Consider the following 27792-nt stretch of genomic DNA (forward strand, 5'->3'; position numbering starts at 1 on the left):
GGATCGTTGTGATGCGCGCTGCCTTTGGTTGACTCACCTTTATTGTTGCATCAAAACTCTGTACAAAATTGCACCCGGTAGTACATCATTGGCATTGGACACACACTTGTTGGCTCTCCTTGCTCCTTCTCGTTCACAAGATGATTGTGATGCGGAGCTCTGCCATTGCTTCGCTTCCGGTGGCCACTTGTCAATGAGCCACCGGCTGCAGTTGGCAGTTGCAGGCTGGTGTAGTCAACCCTTGCTGCGATGATTGCTCGTCCCTTCGTCAGTGCCAGCGGTTTCCCCTTTCATGGCAATGCATCAGGCCCTGCAGAGCCTTCGCCGCCTGAGCTAGCTAGTCAAACGCGACGGAGTAGTAGGTGTCGTACGTGCACCTCCTCCTGGAGGACATGAGCCTGGACAGCTTCCGCTTGCAGAGCTCGAACCTGGCCGGCCGGTCGTCGTCCGAGCCCCGCGCGGCCGTGGCCCCTCCCGGCAGCCCCAGCTGCCGCTCCAGCTCGGCGAACTCCTCCGGCCGCTTGACCACGTGGTCGTAGCAGATGTACCTCCCGCCGGCGGTGTTGTCGCCCATCGCCTCGTACGCGTGGACGTGCGCCTCGGCCACCGTCTCCACGTTCGCCGTGGCGAGCAGGCCGTCGGCGAGCATGGCACGAGCCCCTGCGGCCGAATGTGCAAAAGGAGACGGTCAGACTCAGAGCGATCGATGAACAAACGCATATTGGCGCATCTGGGCGGCACGGCACGGACCTTTGAGGTAGGCGATGGACGCGGTGGAGTTGCGGCGCCGGAATCCAGGGCCGGTGACGAGCGCCGGGCAGATGGTGACCAGCTTCAGGTCTCGTCCCCGCGCTGCCCTCCAGGCAGCCTTCTCTGCTGCCGTTTTGCCAAGTGCAAACCACAGCTGAAAAACGATGCATCCCATTATTCACAGCTGAAAAACTTTATATGGATTTTTCTCGAAGATGGTTATGTGGCTTCTTCCTGATTAGAGTCTGTGTGATCAAAGGAAACAGAAATACAACTGCATTTGTGTTTTCTCCCAGTCACTCACCTTATTGTCGCGGCAGAAGCTCTCGTCGCTCCAGCAGCTCTCATCGATGATGGTAGGGCACCGCCGGTCATGAGGGTAGTTCTGCCTCCACACACATGCCAGCAAGGAAGAGGTGAAGACACATTTCCTGACGGACTCCGTCCTGACGCAGGCTTCAATCACCCGCTCCGCTGCTTGGGCTTCTAACGTTGCCATGTGTTTCTGTTCAAATCAGAGATTGGCATATGTTAGCCACAAATTTCTTCATCTTGTATGTCATTTTGATGTTTTTTTTTGTGAGGAATGCACCAAATTTGTTCAAATGTCTACTATAGTTTTATTCAAAATATGCTGCTAACATGTGAAACATTATTACTGTTAAAAAACTAAGAAAAGCCACTTTGTTACAATAGATAGATTGCAAATTAACCATGGATCTTGGCAAGCTGAAACTGCAGCAGCAGCGAGCTCAAGATTCGCTTAGCCACCTAACAAAAAATTTACAGAATTTAATACCGAATTTAACCATGGGATTTTACAGCTGAAATTGTAGGCCTTTCCGAACTTCAATCTCTCTGTCTCTATTCGGAGAGCCATTCGTATTTCTCTCGTGCCTCCAATGGACTCTATTTTTGTTCTCTGTGCTCCAATGTCGCATCACCATTTTGCTTGTGTGAAAAAAAATCATGAAAGAACTACTACTATATATTGAATTTAGGAGTGATATAGCCTCTCCAATCTCCATTAATAAAAAGAGAGAATGGTGGTTCTAGAGAGCGAAAAAATATATATAGGGATTTAGAGAATCTATTGGAGTCTGATTTTTTTTTCAAAATTTTGTGATAAGGATCCATACAGAGAGACTCTTGAATATAAAAGGCTATCCAGGGCACTGTTGAAGTGTTGGTTAACACAGCATGTGACAACGATATTTTGGCTGACTGGGCATTCGACAAAATAGTGAGCAGGTGAGAACTGAATCAGCATCGACTTCCTGAGGTGTTACCACCAATCAACGTAGCATCATCCTCGATTTCAGCCTGGAATTTGTATACTTCGAATGATAAGTGAGCTGCACCTGCTGCTGCTAACGACATCACGCAATATAGTACACAACCCATTCAGTGAAGGAGGTACGTATGACCTTCTGTTTTCTAATCACTTCTTGTTGTTATAAACCCATCGTGAGCGGTTGCACACTTGCAAGATATGTATGACCTTCTGTTTCCTAATCACCTCCATTAGTTGCTATATGTGAAATCTAAAATCAGAAGAAACGGACAAAGTGCAAAGGAGAGGAGACCTCTGGCACTAGATTAGGTGAGTTTAGTTGAAAGGCAAAGGCCTGCTCTTCTTTCTATGGATCTTATACAGCAAGTGTGCAACTCAGATTCAAATGAACAAAACTTGTAAATCTTGATATCGCTTATTAGTCAGCCATGTTGATTTCGGATCAGTTGGAACGCCAAAAATGTCAAAGGTTCAAGAAGCTGCACAGGTGCAGTACAGTTGGAGAAGGTCTGAATTAAGAAATTCTTTCTTCAGCAGCTACCCTTTGCTTTTGCATCCTCGTAACCTCGTTCCTCAACAGAAGTTGTACTTCCAGAGTCACGGGTTGTTGGATATCTTAAAATTAGCTAGGATATATTGATCCAATCCAAACATGTAATGCTAAATTGCTAATAGCCCCATCTTTTAACCTATGGTTCCATTAGTGCCTATTATTAGCAAGAGAGGATTACAAGCAGTTGCTAAAATTAGCATGCAACAATTGAAATATCCAAACAGGGACTATACTTGGGTGTAGCAGAAGCAGCTCAGCTTAGGCCCTATTTGGATCTGAGAGATTTCAATATTTGGGACTCAATCCATATGACTTGCACAATCTATCCTCAATTTTTATATTAGGGTGCATAGAATTCTCCCCTTCACACTTTCCGTAAATGCAATTTTAGATTTTGTCAAAGTCAAAGTTATCTTAACTTTGAACATCTATATTCTAAATAGATATACTACAAAAAAAATATATCTATAGATAATCTAATGATCATTATGTAGTATGATTATCAATTCTTTAAAGTTCAATTAATTTTAAGATAGTTTATCTGTCCTAGCTAGAATTGCATTCTTTCTGGAAAGGAGTGATGAGTAAGAAAGGACAACGTCTTACTCGCGGTAGGTTTATCCCCTACGCCCCCCCCCCCCCCAGCAGATTTCCTGGATCGTGTCTCCTTATCAGACTATCGTGCAATCCAGGCTCTCTCTTCTCTGGCTATCTGCGATACACACGTTACCATGTCCCCAACAGCAGGACCGCGGAGGAACGTCTCCGTGGCACGCGTGCCTCCACGTTAGTCCCAGTGTCCAGTGTCCTAAAACGCAGGGGGCATCAATACGGAGTGATGGTGACCTATCTTTTGTTGTTGCCTTAAAATTCCAGAAAGGTTGTTGTTCCTGTCAAAATCACGGTATACTTTAAGGGGTGTTTGGTTGGTATTGGTAAAATTTAACTGGTACGTTAATATTTTCGTTTTATTTGAAAATTATTGTCTAATTTTAGACTAATTATTAGGCTTAAAATATTCGTCTTGCAAATTATTCTCTAACTGTGTTTTTAGTTTCGTAAATAATCTATATTTAGTACTCCATGCATGTGTCCAAACATTCGATGTGACAGGATAGAATTTATTGGAGGAAACCAAACACCCCCTAAATCGCTTCATTACTGTAGTTGTTACTGACCATGGTACTTGCTCTGGTTTGTTGGGGATCCTAACCATCCGCTCAATAAAGCTGTCGTACATTGTGTCGGCCGGATCACGCTTTGTAACCCCTAGCTAGCCCTATGGCCTGCTGCCCTGCTTTGTGTTTTTGTATTCCTTTACTTTATCATTACTACTTTATTTAAATTTTTCGGACTTTAGAAACTTGTTTACTTTCCAAAAATATTTACAAAATATTCAAAAATTCTCTTCAAATTGAATCTTGCGGCACATGCATAAAGCATTAAATATAGATAAAAAATAACTAATTGCATAGTTCGTATATAATTTGCGAGAGAAATCTTTTGAGCCTAATTAGTCCATAATTAGACAATAATTGTCGAATCTAAACGAAAATGCTACAGTAATATTTTGCAAAATTTTCCAGAAAATAAACAAGGCCCAGGTCGATCAAGAAGAAAAAAAAAGGACTCGCAACATAATCATCGTCACTCATATGTGCAGTTGCGAAGCGCTTGCGTGTAGTTTCACGCGTGGTCTTCTCTTTAACCTACCGCTACCGACCGTGATGTGAGCTATATGAATTCACAGAGGAAGAAGTGCTCGCGATAAATAAAAGTTTGGTGTGCCTGACGACTCACCGTGTAGCCGGACATGCCCCCGGGGTCGACGAAGGCGGAGGTGTGGAACACGCCGGCGCATCCGTCGAAGGCGCGGTGCAGGCTCTCCGGGTCCATCACGTTGGCCATCACCGTCCACACCCCGTCCCTGCCGTCCTCGCCGAACATCTCCATCTCCCGCAGCTTGTCCATGTCCTCTGCCAACAACAGCACGCACAAAAAAAAAAAAACACTTTGAATGAAGAAAGCTGAATCGGGGCTATATTCGCACAGTGACAACACACAGCAAACACACACAAAAAAAGCTATCAATAATTAGCCTGACGTATCCCTTCGGATTCTATTCTACCTTTGCTTGTCCACGACGATCGATCAGCTCGCAGATCGCACAATGGGGGAACCTGTGAGATACATACCAAACCGCTAGAGGACACACGCGTCGATCTCGCGTGTCAGAGATGGGATAGGGATCGATCGATCGAGTTCTCCGGACAGCAAAGTTGTTTGGAGGTTGAGGTGAAGCTTTCAGAAACCTAAACCCTCGCCCCTGGTTTTCACCACAGTACCACTTGGGAGTACTCTGTTCATCCTAATGGCTGCCTGCTTTCTCGCAAACAGCATCAAGACTTTTTCGTTCATGGTGACACCGACAGTCTGTTGCTAGCCGATGTGACATATCCGATCTAGCTACGAACAAGGATCTGGTTCGACTACGAAAAGCACATGTGAGATGTGAGTGACCAATCGCCAAAGTTGGGTGATGGACGACTGATGGTAGTGCTGTGCTAACAAGAGCACCAGTCAAAAAACTACTTATCTTGACTCAGACTCGATCGATATATAAAAATAACTAATGCAATAATGCATGCGGTTGACCCCCAAAGTTAAAAGGTTTCTACGGTCGCGTCTCCGTCAGAAAACATGCGCGCGGCAGCCGTGGAAAACACGGCCTGATCAGACAGTGTTTGATTTGTGGACTACTACTAGCTAACAGTTAGTCATCAGCCACGAGCATCAACTATATATACCGGACGAATCACGTGGAGTTTCAGTAGTCCTCGTTTCATCGGTTTCAGGATCTAAATTTCAAAGCATCTGGTTGACCAAAAGGTGACACTCATGAGTGCATGGCATAATGCGGGTAGACGCTGGCTGTTGTCTAAAACCTGTGAAGAACTGGAGTACATGTTTGTTGTTTCAAAAATAAAAAAAAATATACATGTTTTGGCACTACTACATTATATATTGCCGATCAGTTTTACCAAGTCAAATAGCGCAACTTCCAGCGGACGTATGGTTCCGTCTTTGCCGTGCAAGTTGTAATATCCTATAGAAATAGAGTGCCTGCAACCGACTTACGAGCAATGCAAGTCAGATCGATCAAAAATTCATTCCGTCCTTCGTCGTGTTTCTTTCGGTCGTTTCAGCAGGTGAGTTGATCGGATCATTCAGGCGACGTAAGCAATGGGGAAGACTATTATATATAATATAGAATACTGCCGCCAGAACTATGTGCTGCATAGCCTATGCACAGGAAGTGGCTGTCAACTGTCATAGTTCTTTTTTAATCACAACCATGTCAGCTATGAGTTGTTTGGATCGGTAATCACCGATTACCATCGAAGCTCTGTATTATTAAATTCTACTTCTGTTTAATGGAAAATATGCTTCGACACGATCGTGAAAAAGAAAGAGATAAAGAAAAGAGAGAGAAAACGGTTTTATGCTCCCTCCGTTCTATTTTATCTGGGTTAGAATGACATGATTTATTAGATTACACTTATACCATTCATTTGCTTTATATTATATTATTTATGCTTATAAACTTATAATTATTGAGTAGTATAATTTCTTACAAATCTAACCACACAAAGTTTGTATTATAATAGTTACTCCCTCTATTTTTCTAAAAGATGTCGTTTTGGATAAGTTTTGGGTTAAATATTTTAGAAATATAAATCATGAATAACTTGTAAATTGTTGAGTTAAAAAATGTGAAAACCATATGAATATATTTGTCTTGAAATATACTTTCAAAACAATATACATATATTATTTTTTAATAAATATTTTTATAAAACAATAAGTTAGAGTTATATTTCGAAGACCGTGTCGCTATCCAAAACGATATGTTTTAGGAACTGGAGAGAATAAAAACTATTAATAATCTAATTATTGATTAAAATTTTTAAAGTTTAAATCTTGATACGTCGCATTAGCCTTTAGAAGAAACGGAGCAAGAGGCCATTGTCAGCCAGCCAGTCTGAAACTGAAACTCATCGTGGAGGGAAGAGAAGACAAGCTAGATGAAAACCCGGCCAGCGAGTCTTTGTCAAACGGGGGAATATAAATAATATAAGAAGAAACGGGCTAACAACAACAATAACACGCGGATAATAATTCCTAAACACGTGATAAGTTGCGGCGTGTATTTGGATTTTGGGACGTGGACGCATGGTGCACGCGTGGAACTTATAACGAGCGTGTCCGTCCGCTTTGTGTTTGCCTGTTTGATTCGAATTTGATGACCGCCCTCCAATCAAACGAGAGCGCGCTCGCTTTCGAGAGAATCGCCGGGGGATTGGCTGCCGGCCGCGAGTGGCGGCGTGACGACTGACGAGAGCAAATTAACGAACAGAAACCGACCTCCACGCGACGCGACGCGCAGCAACGAGTGGTGCGGAAAGCGTCACGACGCAAAACCGGACGGGGTCCACATGACAGAGAGCGAGCGAGCGAGAGAAGAAGCCGGGTAGGTTCCGAGGTACTAGTAATAGTGGTGGGGGGAGGACCGGAGGAGAGGACGGGACGGACGGCTGATGCTGACCTTGCGTTTCCAGCGCGAGGCGGACGGTGTAGCCGTGGCGGAGGAGGCGGTCGACGACGGCGAACCCGACGAAGGAGATGCCGCCCGTGACGCAGACGGCGCGCGCCGCGGCCCCGGCGCCGGCGTCGCCCCCGGGCGCGCGCTTGGCGTCCGCGTGGCCCCGGCCCGCCGAGCGGCGCCACCCGCCGCCCGCCGCTGCCTCGCCGTGCCCGCCGCCGCCTGACAGGCCGAGCGCGGCGCGCAGCTCGTCCACCTCCGCCTGAAGGCTCTGCGTGCTCCGAAGCACGCCCATGCTCGCCTACCTCTGCTGCCGCCGGGTGGTGGTGGTCCCTGCTCCCGCGCTGGTGCTACTGCCTGCTGCGGTAGTGGTGGTACGTGCCTCTGCGCGCGCGTTGGTGGAGCGGTTCCCCGAGTGAGTGGGGTGGGGTGGGTGCGCGCAGGCGGGGACGTGGATAAATAGCCACAGCCTCCTGGCCTCCTACTACAGGTGAGGAGGGAGGGGGGACACGCCTCATCTCGCTCCGTTGGGACGTTGGGTAGGTAGGCTTTTGTGTGCTGGGAGGGCGGCCCCCGCGTGGTCAGCCATTGTGTTGTGGACTCGCTGCTGCTGCGGCCTTGTCGTTGGACGGAGTGGGGAGCCCCAGGGACATGGGGGTAGTTGCGCTGGACGGCAGGGATCGCACGGCCGTTCCTATCGGACGGTGTAGCCTTGGGTTTCGGCGGAACTGAGCACGAGTTGCTGGATCAACTTCTGATTCTGTGGAGTGTTTAGTTGGGGGTGAACTATTCTCCTCCGCTACCTCCCAACTTCTGCTTGGTGTTAAATTATTGCGCTGGGGGTAGGGGTGGAGGAGCTTAAGTAGCCACGCTATGCATCGCAGGCCATTGATTTCGATGGAAACCGGTTTGATTATGAAGCTCAACAGTATACTAGCACAGCACCTCAGAAACAGACTCTTGTAATAACTGATTAACTGTCCAGATCCTGATGGAGAGTGGTGGAATATAAATAAGAGTCTTTTTTTTTATTATCTTTTTGTGTAGGGAATCATATCAAAACATATGATTCACTACAAATGAAGATACGATTTTTCTAAGACATATTAATCGTATCAAAACATATCTTGTTTTTGTACGGAATCGAATGAAAGATGACTTTTATATAGTTTTGGGTCTTTTTTTTTCATTTGAAGTTATTAAGATGCTCGAAAAAATCAATGGTATATTCAGACTTAAGGGTATTTTTGACTTTTTAAATCCGCAATTTAACACCACCAGAGCTAAATTTGACGAAAATGACATGGAGGGCAAAAAAAACTTTAGACCAATGGCAACAGTAATTATTCAACTTTTTTAATGGTCTATAGGAATTTTTTAGAATGGCACACAGAAAAAGCCTCTACACAGTAAATAAGCACGTCGTCCGATAATGATCTGAGGTATACAGCTCTAGGAAATTTGATGAGGCGCACCGTTGGCCCCGTGTATTGTTGGCACGGTGGAAACATATTTGACATCGCTTACATTATATCTTTTCTCTACACCTAAAAACATGGAATAGACCCGTCTACCGCCCTTGGTAGCCAAGCACCAAAGTTTCACCATGCTATACCTTTTTGCGCCGACATGTGGCCCCACGCCCACTAACCCTGCCCGACTCCCAGTCCTTGAATCCCCTTCCCCTGTCCCTCGCTCCTGATGCGCCGAGCACCCGCCCTAGCTTTCTCCTAAATTTAAAAATATATTAAATTCAAATTTGTTACAACAATACTAATCCGTTCTAATAGAAACTAATCACTAATAACATCCATTCAATACAATAGGTAACTGTTCCAGAGAGTTGTTAGAGCAGCTAAGAGCAGAGGCTACACCAAAATGGAGGCCAAGGTGTATTTTTGTGATTGCATAGCATTGAAAGTGATTTTGGAATACTAATAGATATAGTGATGTGATGGCTAACTGTGACCTAGCTAATGTTTCTCAAGGATCCATTATTTTGAAGGAAAGAAAAATCATCACTCCATATGTTTAGACCCCTCCACTAACCCTGGGCAAATTACCCGATACCCATTACCCGTACCCGAATTACCCGGATCCGAACCCGAATTACCCGAACCCGAGGTACCCGATCCTAAATTCGGATAGCGATTTTGATTACCCGAAATTAGTTTGGGTAATTCGGGTAATATCCCCCGGTACCCGAACTACCCGAATTACCCGAATATTTGTCTTTATCTTTGTATATATCATGTGTTGTTACCTAAATATTAGAACTTATCAATTTAATAGAACATAATTCTCTTTGTTTGAACAAGTGCTAGTAATATATTATTCTCTACAAAATGCTGTTGAAATTATATATAAATTGCTGCTGAAATTATATATAAATTGCTATTGAACTTTTGTATAGTGTGTTGTTTTTTGAAAATTCGAGTAAATCGGGAATACCCGAACCCGAACCCGAATTATCGGGTACCCGAAATTGCGGGTAGTGTTTTTTCGGGACTAATATCGGGTAACAATTTTCATTACCCGAATTTTGAATTACCCGAATTACCCGACCAGAAAAAATCGGGTAACCCGAATGCCCAGGGTTACCCTCCACTGTACTCATTGACTAAAATCTTAATATAGGTGGCCGTGTTTAGTTTGTGAAGGGAAAAATTTCGCGACATTATTGTCTAACCATAGACTAACTAGGCTCAAAAGATTCATCTCGTAAATTCCGACTAAACTGTGCAATTAGTTTTTATTTTCGTCTATATTTAATACTCTATGCATGCGTCTAAAGATTCGATGTAATAGGGAATGTTGAAAAATTTTGGGTTTTAGGGTGGAAGTAAACAAGGCCTAAAGACGTGTACAACGTGCTTGTTCTTCACTTCGTTATATACTGAACTTGGATCAGATTGCCCACAGAAAAAAGCCACCTGTAGCAGACGTGCAAAATGAATAGTAGGAGCTAGATGATAATGATGTTGGCTTATGACAATGAATTTTGTAGCTGTAGCTTTCTGGAGTGGGAACTGCATCACGAGTGTTGCTGCTTGGGCAATGGAGAAGTTTTTGGGTTCGGTATCAATTTGTTGCCGTAGCAACGTACCGACATGATCCTATAATATATGGCTATATCGGGAGTGTGTATTGATCCCAAGACAGCTTCTTGTACGCCACATATTGTGACCAAATCGCTGACTTTGTCATTTGTTATAAATACTAGTTGAGTACCCTGCGTTGGCACGGGTTTAAAAATCCATACTTTCTGGTTAGCACATATATAAGAAATGCATTATGTATGCGTCACGGTTTCAATTCAAGTACAAGTGACGTATTTTGTGAAACACTTATAATAATTCATAGCACAAAGCATTTTTTTTATAACAAAGTAGATAAGCGGGTTAAACTTTCCCTAATGAGCTCTTATCTTCGGTCAGTGGATTATATTAGGAGGCTGGAGTGCCGTCTAGCATCTTTTCTATGTCACCATAATTACTCGGTTTTCCGCTTCATTTGCTAGGCAGTAATGATCCGCGGCAACAGTTTGTTCCTTGTCCTCACACCTCACGAGAAAAATATACCAGAGATATGGGGTACTACGTACTATGACAAATAATCAGATGCCTGCTCCATTAGTTGACATGCCAAAATGATTAATATTAGCAAATGGATCATGCTAAGGCTCAGGGATAAGGCGACTGAAGAAGAGTGGGTCTAGGTTGTTGCTGGTTATGCAATAGTGGTAGGCACAAATGCAGAAGCGCCTTAATATGCATCAGCTCACAGCTATGATAACACAATGAAACAGAGGTTTTATGGGCTTATGCTTTCGCAGCAGTGGCACATAAACATGTCGAATTACAATTATGCTTGTCATATTGGTGTTTAGTGTCTTTTTTTCTACACAAATTTAATTTTGCTCAACGCAGAGACAATATATGTAACACCCCAGGCGCCACAAAAGGCCTAAGATGTCACTAACATCCCTTCCCTCAAACCAGAGTATAAAACTTGGCAACAAAAACCCAACATCAAAGTAAAGCGCGGAAGCAACAACAAGGACAAAACTTATATTAAGTAAAGTTTCCACTTAAACATTTTTATTAAATCGTGAAGGATCACCTTGATGGTACACTAAGTTTATTACAACAAGCCAAGAGCGATATTATTTAATCTAATTGTGGGTGAAACCGTGAAGATGTGCCGCTAATCCCATCCCTTCAAGCAAAGCATCCAAACAAAGCACCTGGAAAGATAGAGGGGTGAGAATAAATCTCAGCAAGCAAACTGCCTGAATATGTCATTCAATCTACAAGTTAATTAAGCATCGATTAAAAGTGGAAGATATGACAACATAAGAAATTAATAATTCATAGTCAAATTATTTATCAAGTGATAGCACCATAATGCATGTAGTAAACATCATCATGGTATTCAATAAATAAACTACCTCTTCAAATATAAAAAATGCCTCATATCCACATCCTCAATGCAAGTAAACCTCAAAGTGCAGATGCAATGCATATGCATGTCCACTACCTCCATACCCAATAAGGTATGAAGCTGCATCGTACCCCTCCTCGGGCAACGTACGATGCTGTACCGGTACGGTCGCGGCTAGCAAGCGGCGACATCCACGAATGCCATGCAATGCAATATGATGCAATGATATGATGCAACTGCAAGAGTAGTTGCCACATATGTCGTATACCTCCACAATCAAATATATCGCACTTACCTCATGAAGAAAGATAAATACTTACCACACATGCCATATGTTTCCACAATTATAAAACATACCACTTACCTTTCAGATGACATATGAGATTCAACAATTATGATCACAACAAATAGTATTATAAAGAATATGTTAATTCATAATAGGTAGATCATCTTAGTTCAGTTAATGTTATAACAAAGTGTATGTAGAACAAACAACAAGTCAGGCTGTAGCAACCACCGCTACGTTTACTTGCCTCAAAACAGCGATTGAAGAACATGAGCTTAGAATGATCCAAAGGCACACCACCTGTTTAAACATCATCACCTCAGAAAATAAACTCATTGAAATATTCACAGATGACAAACAAAACACTTCTATGGCCTGCAACATCACTCTCCTCAAAACAGCAACCAAACAACCAATCAACAGCAGCAACCCTACTTTAAATTTTTAGTGTGGATAGGTTACATGTTCAAAAATTATGAAATTTTTATAGAAGATATAAAACTCCATTATCTACAACTTTTATATAAATCAATCTGGCATATGAGATCTATAAGATAGCATAAATAGCCTCTGAACTTGACTGAACTTTTCTGACGACAAAAACAAGATAGCAAACTTCTAAAATTCATAACTAAAGTTATGCTTATCCAAAAATGATGGTCTTTATCAATATAGAAAACCAAATTAATATTCTACAACTTTCATGTTATAAGCTTTGCATTTTAAGGACTGAAAAATGCTCATAACGAGCCAAGAATCTCACTACACTTTTTCAGATAGCAGAACAACAACAGCTGTCTAAAACACACATAACTGGAGCTATACTAGTCGAAAATATATGATATTTAACAATCTGGAAAGCTTATGAAATTACAAACAAGTTTTATTTAGATCATTCCATGAGATTATGGACGTATGACAACATAAAACTGAATGTATTTAACTGTGTACAGATTTCAGACAGCGCAAATGCATCAACAAACAACGACCATATATCCTAAACCATAAGGGCTACAATGTTGATATTTACACCAAAAGAAAGATATTGAAGTCTGCTGCTTGAATATATTTTTTTATGATTTTTTAGATACATAAAAATATCCCAAAACAGCACACCATTTACAACTGCGCAATCTGAAAAACACAGTAGGGCCTAATTTCGAGATTAGAACCCTAACCTGTCAACTAATCCAAGGGAATTGACAAACCCTAGCATCGATTTCCCACAAAATAAAAGGGAAAAGAAGGATCTTACCCCCAATGAGTTTAGATGAGGAACGAACACGGCAGCGATCCACGAGCGAAACCCTAGATCCTCCCACCTTCTCCCTTCTCTCCTCTCCTTTCTCTTCTCCCCTCTCTTCTTTTCTTTTTCTGAATATGAACGGCTATGGATGACACCTAAAGGCCTTGGAGGGGGATATAAAAGGTCACCATGGGCACTGTAGCGGCACGCTACAATACATCTTTTCTGTTTATTTGTTTTTCTTAAAACTTCTAAAATTTATATCTCCATGACCCAAATTCCAAACAATGCATATGAGCAGTGCAACTGAAAACATTCGATGAGCTCTACACATTTGTGGTCTCTAATTGTTCATCCAAGCGACATAAAAAAATTATTTTTTTGCCACTCACTAGAACTCCTAATTATGTATTTACCATTTTATGCTTTCTAACATACAAAACGTATTTTGGGGTGTTACAATATAGGAAAAGTGCCTGCTCTAGTTACCACCATCAGTCAAGGCAAGTATCTCCTTGCAGAGATAATTTAAGTAACCGTGCATTGGAACGAAGGCAAACTTTGATCTATGTGTGACAAGCTAGAATCAATTGAATAATATTGTTTCTGCTTCGAGCAACAGACCAAGATATATGCCGCCCTATATATATACTGGTATGGAGTACCAACTTGTGCACATTTAGAATCAATCTAATACCAACAGAATCTTGTTTAAAAAAATCACCAACAGAATCAAGCTAGGTGTGCACAAAAATTCATCTAATTTTGGACCTGATAACTATAAGACCCTCTTAGAAAGAAGAACATACATCACATATATACACCTAGCAGCCATGTCTTCCCTCTAATATATATGCAAAAAACTAAATTAATACTTCAACCATAGTTGCATAACTTGCAGTATGAAGTAATCAGAGATGTACCACCATTCTAACTCTACACCTATTTAAAGATGCATTTTTTTACAACAAACAATTGATAGAATTTGCTATAGGAAATCTCTTCTGTACACAGAACTCTAAACTCATCCAAGATTCAGAGCTTCGTTCTTCTGGACAGTCATGTCCCTAATATACATTCATGGTACAAGAACACTTAGCAAGTTTGGATCCTCCCTCCTTGAATCCATCGGTCAATTCAATTCTGGCTAATGTATGTTGCACTATTGGTCCAACTCTTAGGCCCTGTTTGGTTCCACCAACTAAATTTTAGCTAGCTAAACTTTAGTCACTTTAGTAGCTAAAGTTCCAAACACATTGACTAAAAGGAGTTAAAATAGTTTAGTTCTATTAGTCATCCAAGAGTAGCTAAAATAATTTTAGCTAGCTAAAATTTAGCATGGGGAACCAAACAGGCCCTTACTCTAACGAAATGGTTCAAGCAAATAGTCATTTTACTCCCAGGCCAAACCACAAGGCATGAGTGAAACTAAAGGGAGTTCAGAGATATCAAGCAGGAAGTTAATGATCAGAACACCATAACATAGAGTTAGATCTAATAAGAAACACAAGCATCTATCTGCAAGCCTGTATGACACTTACATTGGAATCTAAAAAAAGAATTTAGGTCTCACTAGAACTGCATGAGACCAAACTCTGGGATTAAATTTGTTTATTATGGTGATTATTCTACGTTGTCCATAATAAAGGAGACACATGAGCGATATGCCGATATGCTCTTCTTCGGAAATGAAAAGGTTTTCTCAAACACATCAGTTTTCAAACTTTAAAGAAGGGATCATTATTTGTTTTGATGTTTTTGTTTAGATGCAAGGCAAGGGAGAAAAAACAACAGATTTTGTGCATCCTTTGAAAAAAGAAAATTCAAATCAAAACACTGAACATGGGGGAATAAATACTTCTACGCTTATGAGATCAAGGTCAGATTAGGCACAGAGCAAAGAAAAACTGAAATATGAAAAAGGGAAGGAAAGGAAAAGAAACCTGATACATAAGTGATGAAGAAGCTATGTACAAATTCCCTAGAAACAGAACGATAATTGAAGCTCATAAGTCCGGTTTAGAATAAGAAACATGCAGATATTTGTGATATTATTCAAAATCTAATCAGCAACTGAAAATGTAGCCAGAGCATACCAATTCAGTGGTCTGTGTCCATACCAATCAACAGATCAAACATTCAGAACTACTCTACATATCAGCAAACTGTCTTACTGCCTGTATCAGTGTATCATGCAATTCATTGATGCTATCTGTCAACAAAATGTCAATCGATAAGTTAGAGATCAGACTCTCGGAGGAGGCTTACCCAATCAAGTAGAGACAGTGAGGAGGCGAGATTGCAGACCGACAACACATGTGGTTTCCTGATCGATGGCGGGTGCATGATCGATCGACGGTGGTGGCTATCGTTGACTGGCCTCTACGCCTGTTTGATTCTTCGTGCGGGGGGCAGCGCTGATCGATCGACGGCGGTGTCTGTCGTTCCTCGGCCTCCGCCCCTGGTTGATTCTCCGAATCTCCGTGCAGGGGGCGGCGGGAGTTTCCGGCAGTTAGGGGAGATGGGTGTTAGCGGTACGGTGGTGACTGCCGGCGGGGGAGGGGCGGCGAAGCGGCGGGGTTAGGGCGGGAAGGCGGACGGGGGCGTGTGGGGCTGGGGCCGAGTCGGGTTTTTTTTTTTGGGTTAATTAACTGTAGATCATACCCACGCATTGCCGCATCTCCGCCCGCGGCAAAGCGCCGCTGCTCTCCCACGCCTCTCTGACCACCTCCGCCCGCAGCTCCGCCCTGCGCCGGCGCCTCTCCGGCCACCTCCACCCGCGGCCCCGCGCCGCTGCTCTCCTGCCCACTCACGCCGGCCGCCTCCGCCCGCAGCACAGCGCCGGTGCTCTCCTGCCCGCCCGCCCGCTCCTGACCAGGGCCCCACGCCGGAGCTCTCCGCCTGCCCGCGCCGGTGCTCGACCGTGCGTGCGCGCGCGAGAGAGAGAGAGACGGCGCTCGCCGCTTACTCGTTCTGGGGGAATATTGGAGAAAGGGGAGCGGGTCCATCCCTCTCCCTCAACCAAACGGAACCGCTCCGTCCCGTTTCCCCTCGCCCTCGCCCCCTTCGACCAAAGTCACCAAACGCATCGTAAACCAGCTCCTCGACTCGAGCTCGAGCTCAACTCGGCGGAGATCTCCGGCGAGGCGCCGGACGCCGGCGATGGCACCGGGGGCCGACGAAGCACTGTACGAGATCCACCGGCACGCGTCAGGATCCCACGTGATCCCTCATGTGAGTGCCCGGCCCCTCCATCTCTCCTCATTCTCCCATGCTTCCTCCCGCCTCGTAATCCAATCGCGGGCGGGTTGTGCGTGGGAGAGATGCGAAGCGGGTCATCGTAGATTCGCGCTCTTCAACACTATTTTCTTGATGTCTTTTTTCCGAATTCTATTTTCTGGTGAGAGTGTCGCCAGAGTTCATAGCAATAGCTCACAAGGATTTTTCGTTTTAGCCTGTCTATCGTTCTATGTGTGTGTGTGTGTTTTAATTTCGTGCAACGTTGCTGCAAGGGTGTTCATTTTGCTAAGTTTTTTTTGTAGTATTTTGGAAGCTAAATAGCTGTGAAATCTTGATGGTTATCTTCATTGCTATGTAATTTTTGCAAACACAGGAAGAAGAATACCAAGGTGCTGCGACAAGTAGTGGTAGCTCAGATGCTGGAGGAGGAGGCGTCCTCTCCTATCTCTCCTTGCAAGGTACAATTCCATCACTTAGAATTCTTAACAAATTCATCCATACAGGATGCGGCGCTGACCAGTTGCTTCTTCATGCTACCACCATCCACCCTTGAAGGTGTGAGCAAACTTAAGGAAAGGTGGGCTAGGTACAGTGTGCTGGGGAAGAGTAGGCAGAGGAAGAGGGGTGATGGCGTGGCACTGTTCGTCTCACCAAACGCGGAATATGTGTCTGTAACTGTTGGGAATCGCATCATCATCTTGAGGAAAGGTGATGGCTATGCATCACCTTGCGGTGTTTACACAAGTGAGTGAGTGCCCTGCTTGTTCCTGCATCACTTTGGTTCTTATAGTGTTATTCACTGATGTTGACTATTATGTGTATTATTATGCCTGAATGAACATTGCCTCTCAATTCTCATGCGTAGAGAGTATTAAGTTATATTTATTGGAATGAGTAAACCACATATTATTTGAACTTTGAAGTCCTTTCAGAAATGTGGCATCTGAGATCATCATAATTTGCATTGAATAAACAAAAAATGTTGTTTGTGGAAGATATCTTTATTTGGTCATGACAATAGCATTTCTGGCGTGTAATTTTAATATGCACTGCTGACACAGAAGTATTGTTGTGACTCTAGTTTCCTAGCTTGCTGCTCCCTTTGTCTGGGAAAGAATACGAGAGTCAAACCATTTTGAGTTTGGCCAAGTTTATTATTATAAAAAATATCTATATTTATAATACCAAATAAGTGTCATTTGAATGAAATATATTGTTAATATACATATTTTGTGTTGTAAAGATTGATACTTTTTCTATAATCTTGGTCAAACTTTAGAAAGTTTGACTAATGATAGAGGTAGAATTGCATGTTTTCCCAGACGTATGTAGTACTTCACATATAAATTGTCTATGTTAAAGTCTCCAATTTTATTTATCGAAATGTGGAGGATTTGGGTGCAGGATGCCATTTCCATGCTTCAAAGAAAAGTTGAACTGATTATTGGAAGGATTTCAGTCCATGCATCATTTGTTACCATTTGCATCAAGCATACATTTTTCACTGCTCATTATGTTTTCGTTCCTTAAGGAGACCAATTAAAAATTTTGGGAGATTAGGTGCCAGTTTTTGTTTATTTTGGCAGAAATATTGCACTATGCGTTTTGCTACAATCCCTAGACAGTAGTATCTGCATATTTCCATTTTATTTAGTTGCTTAAAAATGGTTTTATAATATGGAACATAGTTTCATGTGCATTTTCTGCAGTAGATGTCTGGGGGCATATTTTTTTTCCTGATTATACACTGTATTCTAATTATTTGTGGTCAGGTAATGACAGAATAACATTTTTCACAAATGGGGCTTGGCTGGAGGCTCAAGGCATTTTTGGTGTGGTGGATGACCTAAGCACACTTTACTTGATCAAAGAAAATGGGGAGTTATTAGCAAGGAGGACATGCGATCAGTTGAAGCTATCTTCTTCCATTATTGATCTGGTTTTGCAGGATGGTTCAAGCTTGCTTAGGTGATTCTCAGTTGTTTTCAGTTGGGAGCTTTCCCCTTAAATTATGTATGACATCATTTCATGGGATAATTTGGCAGTAACTAATAAATTCCATTACTATTTGTAGGCCAGGTTTCTACATTTTTACAAGTGACTGCTTGGTTCATAGATTTGATTACACTGAAGAACCTGAGGCCAGTCTATGCGAAGTTCCCATATCAACTAAAGATGTGATGTCAGCTAAGACTATCCAGTTACCTCGAAGTTTATCGTGCATTGATTACCATCAACGTCACTCACTATTTGTCCTAGTTGGAGATTCCAATGTTTCATTTAGCTCCAATAGTTATTCTGGTATGCTCATTCACTAGCCTGTTCTCAACTGCTACACTTGTCAATCTGCACTATACAGCTTGTTCATGAAATTCAAATGGTGCTGTTTCTAATCTTCTTTATTATCATATTTTAGGAACCTATTTTATGTATCTATTACACGTCAACAAAAAACTGGAACTTAGTCTTTCATTTCAAAGCCTGCAGTTGGAAGGGGTATTTTCCCCCCTAAAGGATCAAAGAACCTTTGTTTCATCCCCGAAAATCAGGATCTCGCCTCAGGGAAAGTATATTGCTACGTTGGATTTGACTGGTTTTGTAAACTTCTTTTCACTTGATGGTGACACGCGCACTGTTTCACTTCATACTCTTGGAAATGGTAGATGCCTAATTGATGTTAAGGACATCAGTTGGTGGACAGATAATGTTCTCATGTTGGTCAGAAAAGATGGTAGCATTAGCATGTACAGCATCACTGAAGACAAGATAGTTTCCAAAGATGATCCAGTTTTATCTACACCAGTATTGGAGAAGGCAAAGGCTACTGAAGGACATACTTTTGTTTTGCAATCTAAGAGATATGGAACAAACACTCCAGTTAATAAGCAGATGGATAATGACTCGGAACATAGACTGCTCAGTGGTTCTGGGGAGCACCAACAAACAGAAATGGCTGAAATGTCCTGGAGTCTGATATCATTCTCCAAAGTTACAGTAGCAGAAATGTACTCCGTTCTGATAAGAGAGAAACGATACAAGGAGGCTTTAGATTTTGCTTCAAGATATAATCTAGATAAGGATGAAGTTCTTAAAGCATGCTGGTTGCACTCTGATGGCGATACTCATGAGATAGACTTGTACTTAGCAAAAATTAAAGACCAAGTATTTGTATTATCAGAATGTGTAAACAAAGTTGGGCCTACAGAAGCAGCTTTAAGGGCTCTACTTTCTTTTGGACTTTGTATAACTGAAGATTACAAATTTTCTGAGTTGGATAACAGCAGTAAAGGTTCAACATGGGACAGTCGCATCATTAGGCTTCGTTTATTGCGGCACAGAGACATGTTAGAGACATTCTTGGGAATTAATATGGGAAGGTATGCCTTGCTATTCTTTCTCTAGATAAGAAAGCACAAGCAGGAAATTGTTAATTTCTTGGAAGCATTTACAACTATTTTACAGTTGTTGAGTCACATTAATCCTACACACAAATTAACACAATTCTTACGTGCATAGAGCATATCTGAGGCACAGTTCATCACTCAAGGTACTATAGAGGTTTCTGCACTGATATACTCCCCTTAGTAATTTGGTTTATAACTGAAATGAGCTTAACCCAATGGCAACCTGATCTTCTTAGTCAAAGGAATGTTTCTTGACTTGTTTCCATTTTATTGTTAACTTAACATTGCCAAGATTACATGTTGGCTTGTTTTTCATTTGTCTAACCTATTTGCTCATTCCAGTTTTTAAAATCACTTTCCTCTTTTTCTGCACTGTATGATGATGTTAGCTTTCTTAGAAAAATATATTGCAAAGTTGATTGCATGCACATGTGGTGCATGTGCAACTTGCTGCTTTATATTGGAGTTTGCTTGCTTGCTGCTTACTTTCTTTATGCTAAATGCAATGGTCTTGTTATGCAGGTACGCAGCAGGAGAATATAGCAAATTCCGTTCAATGCCATTGGTGGAAACAGCCATAGCATTAGCCGAAAGTGGCAAAATTGGGGCTTTAAATCTTATATTCAAGCGTCATCCATATACTATCTCTTCAGATATTTTACGTGTTTTGTCTGCTATCCCAGAAACTCTTGCTGTTCAGACTTATAGTCAGTTGCTACCAGGGAAATCCCCTCCCAGTGTTGTCATATTGAGAGATGGTGATTGGGTTGAATGTGAACAGATGGCTTCATATATAAACAATTGCCCTGCTGAGTTGGACAAGATTGGAGAGATCAAAACCGAAATACTTGTAAAGCACTCAAAAGGCTTTTCATGGCCTTCAGTTGCTGAACTTTGTGAGTGGTACAGGAACAGAGCAAGGGACATTGACTGCTTAAGTGGACAGCTTGAAAACTGTCTGGCCATAATAGAGCTTGCATGTCAGAAGGGCATCGTAGAGTTGCAGCCATTCTTTGATGATATTAAATGCCTCTACCAGGTTGTATATTCTAATGAGTTGAATGAGTTTACAATGAATCTTTTGACATGGGAAGATCTGCCTGATTATGAAAAGTTCAAAATCATCCTCAGAGGAGTCAAAGAAGATACAGTTGTTCAACGGCTAGAAGAAAATGCTATCCCTTTTATGAAGAAGGGATTATGCTCAACCTCCTCAAATAATGTGTGCAAACAAGCATCCTACCTGGTTAGATGGCTGAAAGAGGTAGCTGCTGAAAATGAGCTTTTGATTTGCTTAGCTGTCATTGAAAATGGTTGTGGGGAGTCACCAATATATGGGCTCTTCAAGGATCTTGCTGAGATGATAGAAACAGCTATTCACTGCATTTATATGTGCAGTGCAACTAACCAGTGGAATACCATGTCATCAATATTATCAAAGTTACTCTATAAAACAAAGAGAGAGAAATCTTTAGTGGCTAGTGAAGAAGACTGTAATCTGAAAGATGCTAAGCATGCTCTTGGTTCTTCTGTGGTTTCTTATGAGGAGATGCAATGTGTCTGTGCTGATATCTTATCTGGTCTGGGCAATGCTCCAGAAGATTTTCATCACTACGAACCTAATAATGTCAAATATCTTGATATATTGGAGAAGAGGCTAAAAGTTGCTGAAGGCCATGTAGAAGTAGGACGGCTCTTTGCTTATTATCAGGTATTGATGCCTCTTCAATAAAATTCCTGCTTCTATGTTTCTTTGGTGTTTTTGACATGTTGGATTGTAGTAAATCTACTTGGACTTCTTTAGCAGTGCTGCTCTGTATAGGGATACCTCATACCTGTGAGCATATGTGATGTGAGGGGGGGAAAAAAGAAAAAATTATCACATGCTTTTCCGTTTGTGCTGCAAAACATTGTCTATCTGCAAGATCAAACCGAACCAAAGTTAGGGCTTCCACCTCTTAATTCACAGAACCACTGCTTGACAGAACAATTGTCACTCTCAGAACCCCTTTGTTGTGTTTTAATTCTATGCCACTGAACCTTTCATGCTGCCAAACAGAATTTAAAGATCTTTCATTTTTTCAGCGAATAGTTACCCTTTATTTAATCAGTTTATAAGAAGCTTGAAGTATTAGAACCTTGAATTTTTTATCGGAAAGGAACATGACCTTCAATGATTTCAAGCTGTTCACAAGATTGAAGGAGAGTGCTTTGTAGCCATAGTTCTTTTCTTTCCTTTGGTGGGCTTGGCAGCACTGGTAAGTGGCGATAAGAGTGCACTGTGGGAGATGGTGGATTGATTGGAATCGGTGAACATGTAAGGCAGATGCTGTTTGTGAATAAGTTATAGCATTGTTCATGCATTTTCATTCTTTTGCATATTCATTTGCACTGATATACTCCCCTTAGTAATTTGGCATAGCGTTCCACTTATAACTTAAATGAGCTTGCTAGCAGTTATACCTTCAATTTTTCGTGGATTATTTACTTGTTTGCCAATGTTTTTCACTGTCAGTGCATCTCATAGCTGAATGTGGTTACAGGTCCCAAAACCAATGCATTTCTTCCTTAGTGCTCACTTAGACGAGAAGAATGTAAAGCAAATTATACGGCTGCTTCTATCGAAATTTGGCAGACGTCAACCTGTTCGATCAGACAATGAGTGGGCTAACATGTGGCGTGATTTGAAACTCTTCCAAGAAAAGGCATTTCCTTTTCTTGATTCAGAATATATGCTGGCAGAATTTATTAGAGGGCTTTTGAAAGCTGGTAAATTTTCACTAGCTAGGAATTATCTTGGAGGAACCAGTGCTGTTTCTTTATCTACAGAGAAGGCTGAAAATCTTGTGATACAAGCTGCAAGGGAGTATTTCTTCTCGGCTTCAACTTTGTCTGGGAATGAAGTGAGTTAATGTTACAAAATTTTTTCCATCCAATTATTGATCTGCCATTTCATTTCTGATTAATGCTAACTTGGATTCCTTTGTAGATTTGGAAGGCCAGGGAATGCCTAAATCTGTTGCCTAATAGCAAAAATGTTCAAGCAGAAACTGATATAATTGATGCTCTTACTGTTAGACTTCCTTATCTAGGGGTGACTATCCTTCCTGTTCAGTTCAGGCAGGTAAAGGATCCTATGGAGATCATCCGCATGGTGATAACAAGTCAAACAGGTGCATACCTTCATTTTGAAGAGATTATTGATGTTGCTAAACTTCTGGGATTAAGAAGTGAAGAGGAAGTAGCGGATGTGGAGGAGGCTATTGCCAGAGAAGCTGTGGTAAATGGTGATGTTCAACTTGCCCTTGATATCTGTTTAAATTTAACAAAAAAGAGTCATGGTGCAGTGTGGGATTTATGTGCGGCAATTGCTAGAGGCCCTCCACTTGACAATTTGGATACTGGTACCCGTGAAAAGCTATTGGGTTTCGCTCTCATCCATTGTGACGAAGATTCTGTTGGGGAATTGCTTAATGCTTGGAAGGAGCTTCATGCTCATGGTAAATTTGAGAAATTAATGATTACAACCGCAACAAATCCTCCCAATTTCTTGATTGATGGATCTTCAATCACACCACTTCCTGTACAAAGTGTGCAAGACATACTTGACCTGAGAGATGACAGTGGCCATGATAGAAATAGAGATCTTGTGGAAATTGTTAAAGACATGCTGTCAAAAGTTTGCTTGGACTTTTCAAATGGCGACACACATAATTGGGAGTCTATATTGGAAGAAAACCGGAAATTGTTGTTGTTCGGAGCACTGGAATTACCATGGCTTTTGAAATTGTTCAATAATGAAGTGTGTGATGGTGAAATAAGGGATCATCCCGCTAGGAGATGTCGATTTTCAACAAAAGTTGAAGCAGCAATCAGCATCATATATTGGTTAGCTGTAAATGGTTTGGCCCCCAACGATAATATAATCATGATTCTTGCAAAGTCTATAATGGAGCCTCCCGTTGATGAAGAGTTTGATGTACTTGGCTGCTCGGTTCTTTTGAATCTAATGGACCCTTTCAATGGAGTGAAAATAATAGAGGAAGAGCTAAAAAGACGAGAATGTTATCAAGAAATTAGCAGCATAATGAGTATAGGAATGTTATATAGTTCCCTCAATAATTCTAAGAAAGAGTGCTCCACTCCTGAGCAGAGGAGAAATCTGTTGCTTTACAAATTTCATGAGAAGTTCACCTCAGCCGATACGGGTAGGTGTACTAAAATTAACAAGTCATCAATATGGTCACTATTTTACCTTTGAATATTCTGCTGAGCTCAATACTTCTGCTGGGCTTTATATGAATTGTTTTTGTGCTAATATATACCATATTCATTTTGTTTCTACCAACTTTGACAGATGATTTAGACCAGATTGATATGGCAAATACAACCTTCTGGAGAGAATGGAAATCAAAGTTAGAAGAGGAGAAACAACTGGCTGATCAAGCGCGGATGCTCAAGCAGATATTACCTGATATAGACACATCTCGATTCTTGTCTGGTGATGTTAATTATATCAAAAGAGTAGTTTACTCCTTTGTTGGTTCTGTAAAGCTGGAGAAAAAACACATACTCAAGGAAGCAGTGAGGATAGCTGAGACATATGGCTTGCAACGAACTGAGGTCTCTCTCACACATCTGATCTTATATTTTTGTTTTCTTTAGATGTAAATTTCTCATCTGCAGTTTTGTCTCCTGATGTTTTACAATCTCATATTGTTGCTTGGATTTTTAGGTGCTTTTACGATTTCTTGCCTGCAGTCTTGTGTCTGAATACTGGGATAACAATGATATTCTGAACGAAATTTCTGAATTCCGGGAGGACATTGTCAGATCAGCTAAGGGTGTGATCGATATGATATATTCTGATGTCTATCCGGAGATAGATGGGTATAATAAACAGCGCCTTTCTTACATTTATGGCATTCTTTCAGCATGCCATTCATATCTGAAGAGGACCAATGAGATAGAATTGAGATACCCAGAGCATGTGCATACCCATAAGCTTGAACCATTTGAGTATTATAAGGTACTTGAGGAAGAGTGCAAGAAAGTCTGCTTCATTGATGGCTTGAACTATAAAAACATTGCTGGACTGGATAATCTGAACTTTGAGCATTTCAATGAAGAAGTATGCAAGAATATCCATGCCTCTACCGTTACTGCCCTAGCCGATATGGTACAATCTCTTGTGAGTATGTATGTTGATGTACAGGCCAAGGGACTCATATCACAACAAGGTGTTTACAAGCACTATGTTCTGGGGTTGCTGGCATCATTAGAAGGCCGCAGTGAAGCACAATCGAATTGCACAGATTATGAAAAGTTGCAGGCTGCCCTATGCGAAGTTGAATTGAACTATGATAGTTGCAGGGAGTACATCCAAGCTCTTCCAGCCACAGATATTTCATATATTGTAGGAAGGTATTGCACCCTCTGCTTTCCATCTAACTTAGCACGAAGCCTTCCACAGGAACCTTCGTGGAGGAAACCTCTTGCAACGCTACTAGCATTTTGGTCTAAACTTGTTGATGACATACCGGGGGATTCAATTGATGCTCGCTCATATGAAAGAACAGACTACTTAAATTCAAATAGGTTATCTCTGTGCATAGGAGCTTTCAGGCAGCTGTTGATAAATGATGAGATAGCACTGCACCAAGGTTGGGATGCCATCTCCATGTATGTAAAAGATTGCCTTAGAAGTGGAATGATGATGGAAACATCATGTTTTTGTAGAGCTATGATTCTATCAGGCTGTAGTTTTGAATCTGTAGTTGAAGTATACTATGGAGGACAAGGACAATTAGGGAGTGAGAATGCAGATCCAAGCAATTATTTGGATCTCTTAGAACTTTATAATGCTGCTACAGAAGAGTGTTTGTCAGATTTGAGTGAGGAATCTTGTGAATATCGAATATTGCTTCATCATTTGCTGTCATCTTTGAGCCGGTCAACAGGAAAACATGCTGGTACTCTAGAAATGATCAGATCTGGTGTTTGGGGGAAGTTAATCCGCTTTTCGGAAGACATGCAGCTAGAGAGCCAATTACGAGTCTATGCGCTACAGCTGATGCAATGTATCACAGGAAGAAACCTTAAAACTCTTCCAAATGAGATGGTGTGCCAGGTTGAGCCATGGGAATCATGGTATGAGCATGGAGCAGGTGCTGCCATGGCTGATGAGAGTATCAACTCCTCTAGCAGCATCACAGGGACTCTTGTGGCACTTAGATCTACTCAGATGGTCACTGCAGTTCTGCCTGATGCTAATATCACTCCAGAAAACCTAGCAACTCTTGATTCTGCAGTATCTTGTTTTTTAAACTTTTTAGAACATGCTTCTGCTGCGAACGTTGCTGTTCTGGAAGCAGTGTTAGAAGAGTGGGAGCAACTCTTCTTCCCCAAAGAAGAGCATGTTGTGCCTCATGAATCACCAAAAGAAACAAGTGACTGGAGTGATGGATGGGATGATGGCTGGGAGGCCCTACCGGAAGAGCTGGAGAGTCCAAAGAATAAACAAGAGGGTGTGTCGTTATCTGTCCATCCCCTCCACAGTTGTTGGATGGAGGTTATCAGAAAACGTGTTGAGCTTGGTGAGCTGCACAAGGTCGTTGAACTTCTGGACCGAGCATCTGCGAAACATAGCGTGTTCCTAGAGGAAGAAGAAGCACACAGCTTGGTTGAGCTTGTATCTGCTCTGGACTGCTTCATGGCTCTTAAAACTGTGCTGCTACTCCCATATGAAGCTCTGAGACTGCAGTGCCTGCAGATGGTGGAGGCGAAAATGAGGGAAGGAATCGTGTCCACCTCATCAAATGCTGATGATCATGAGCTCCTTGCCTTGGTTCTTTCCTCTGAAACTATGCAGAAGATCACCATAGAAGAGGCGTACTCCAAATTTTTCTCTTACATATGCCATCTTGTCGGGCACCTTGCAAGGTCATTCCAGACTGCTCTCCTCGTACAATGGAACGATGAAGCAACATCTAAGATCAACAGATCTTTACTGTTCGGTAGAGTTTTGTTTCCATGTTTTGTATCTGAACTGGTCCTCAGAGGGCAGTATCTTCTGGCTGGGTTCGTCATCTCGAGATGGATGCACACACATCCATCCCTGGGCCTGATGGATATCACTGAGACCAGTGTGCGACGCTTCCTTCAAGGCCAGGTTGCCCAAGCTGAGCTGGTGGGAGGAAGCGATGCTGCTTTCACTGACGGTGAAGTTTGTGTAAGGCACACAATCTCCAACCTACAGTCGAAACTTGTTTCTCTTCTGCAATCCGCATTGGCAGCCCTCCCGAACCAGGAGTTGTAAGCAGCATTAGTTTTGTGTACATTTATTTAACTTTACATTGTTGCTGTACTGCCAGTTTACCTGTAACATATAATGTTTACTTGAGATGATGGTAAAAGGAATAGTTGGAGATTGCAGAATGTTTTCACAAACCTACGAAGTTCTCTAGGTTCAGAAACACAACCACATCCCCCAATCCATGTCTTCTGATCACCAAGCCTGGCTTCAACCAAACAAACCACGCAAGCCCACAGAGGCTGCAGAGCATGTTCAGAAAGATGTTAAAGCGACTTAAACTACTTCATTACAGGCTATGGTCCGGCAAACAGCACATCCTTCCTTCGTGGCTTGATTGTGAATGGCTTGATTGTGAAAGAACAGCGTCGTCGTCTTCAAGTTTTTTGATCCCTGCACCATCTACTTTCGCTGAATAGACGAGGAAAGAACAGATCATACAGATGATCTCAATCAGGGATTTGACGCGTTTGTCTTCAAAGCATTCAGTTTCTTGTACGCCAGATTGCCTTACAAATAGCAGCAAGACCCACTGCATACACTGGTTACCATTGGGTAAGCTTATTGTAAGGGCAGTCCCAATGGTCGAAACTATGTGCAATATCCAAGATGACCACGTCAGCAAAATTTCATGTATAGAACTATTCCCTCCAATGCAGAT

The 27792-nt window shown here is 42.0% G+C and overlaps 2 protein-coding genes across 4 annotated transcripts; one reads left to right on the forward strand and one right to left on the reverse strand.

Annotated features, from left to right (window-relative positions):
* LOC8058215 (cinnamoyl-CoA reductase-like SNL6) lies at window positions 7–8216 on the reverse strand. The gene is made up of 5 exons (XM_002458169.2): window positions 7204–8216; window positions 4398–4573; window positions 1055–1255; window positions 751–904; window positions 7–660 (listed from the first exon to the last, which is right to left on the reverse strand). The coding sequence occupies exons 1-5, from the start codon at window positions 7493–7495 to the stop codon at window positions 338–340; spliced, it is 1146 nt and encodes a 381-aa protein (XP_002458214.1). The 5' UTR covers window positions 7496–8216; the 3' UTR covers window positions 7–337.
* On the forward strand, window positions 16026–27268 carry LOC8054935 (MAG2-interacting protein 2). 3 transcript variants are annotated; one of them, XM_021457269.1, is made up of 11 exons: window positions 16026–16409; window positions 16789–16873; window positions 16971–17159; window positions 18188–18383; window positions 18490–18716; window positions 18832–19792; window positions 20342–21530; window positions 22363–22722; window positions 22809–24027; window positions 24177–24442; window positions 24555–27268. In XM_021457269.1, exons 1-11 carry the CDS (start codon window positions 16338–16340, stop codon window positions 27135–27137), a joined length of 7347 nt encoding a protein of 2448 aa, XP_021312944.1. In that variant the 5' UTR covers window positions 16026–16337; the 3' UTR covers window positions 27138–27268. The 3 variants fall into 3 exon arrangements, with proteins under 3 accessions (XP_021312944.1, XP_021312945.1, XP_021312946.1); XM_021457270.1 differs by lacking the exons at window positions 16026–16409; window positions 16789–16873 and having other exon boundaries at window positions 16981–17163; XM_021457271.1 differs by lacking the exons at window positions 16026–16409; window positions 16789–16873; window positions 16971–17159 and having other exon boundaries at window positions 18213–18383; window positions 18495–18716.

Source organism: Sorghum bicolor, chromosome 3 (assembly GCF_000003195.3).
Source record: "Sorghum bicolor cultivar BTx623 chromosome 3, Sorghum_bicolor_NCBIv3, whole genome shotgun sequence".
NCBI classification, from domain to species: domain Eukaryota; kingdom Viridiplantae; phylum Streptophyta; class Magnoliopsida; order Poales; family Poaceae; genus Sorghum; species Sorghum bicolor.

Excerpts from the sequence above, each read along its gene's own strand:
- LOC8058215 (XM_002458169.2), bottom strand. The coding sequence starts at position 7,495 with ATGGGCGTGCTTCGGAGCACGCAGAGCCTTCAGGCGGAGGTGGACGAG. Across the intron at positions 1,256-4,397 it reads GGGGCATGTCCGGCTACACG|AAACACATGGCAACGTTAGA; the intron begins GTGAGTCGTCAG and ends TGATTTGAACAG. Across the intron at positions 661-750 it reads GTCCATCGCCTACCTCAAAG|GGGCTCGTGCCATGCTCGCC; the intron begins GTCCGTGCCGTG and ends ATTCGGCCGCAG.
- LOC8054935 (XM_021457269.1), top strand. The coding sequence starts at position 16,338 with ATGGCACCGGGGGCCGACGAAGCACTGTACGAGATCCACCGGCACGCG. Across the intron at positions 18,717-18,831 it reads TAGCTCCAATAGTTATTCTG|GAACCTATTTTATGTATCTA; the intron begins GTATGCTCATTC and ends ATCATATTTTAG. Across the intron at positions 24,443-24,554 it reads ATGGCTTGCAACGAACTGAG|GTGCTTTTACGATTTCTTGC; the intron begins GTCTCTCTCACA and ends TTGGATTTTTAG.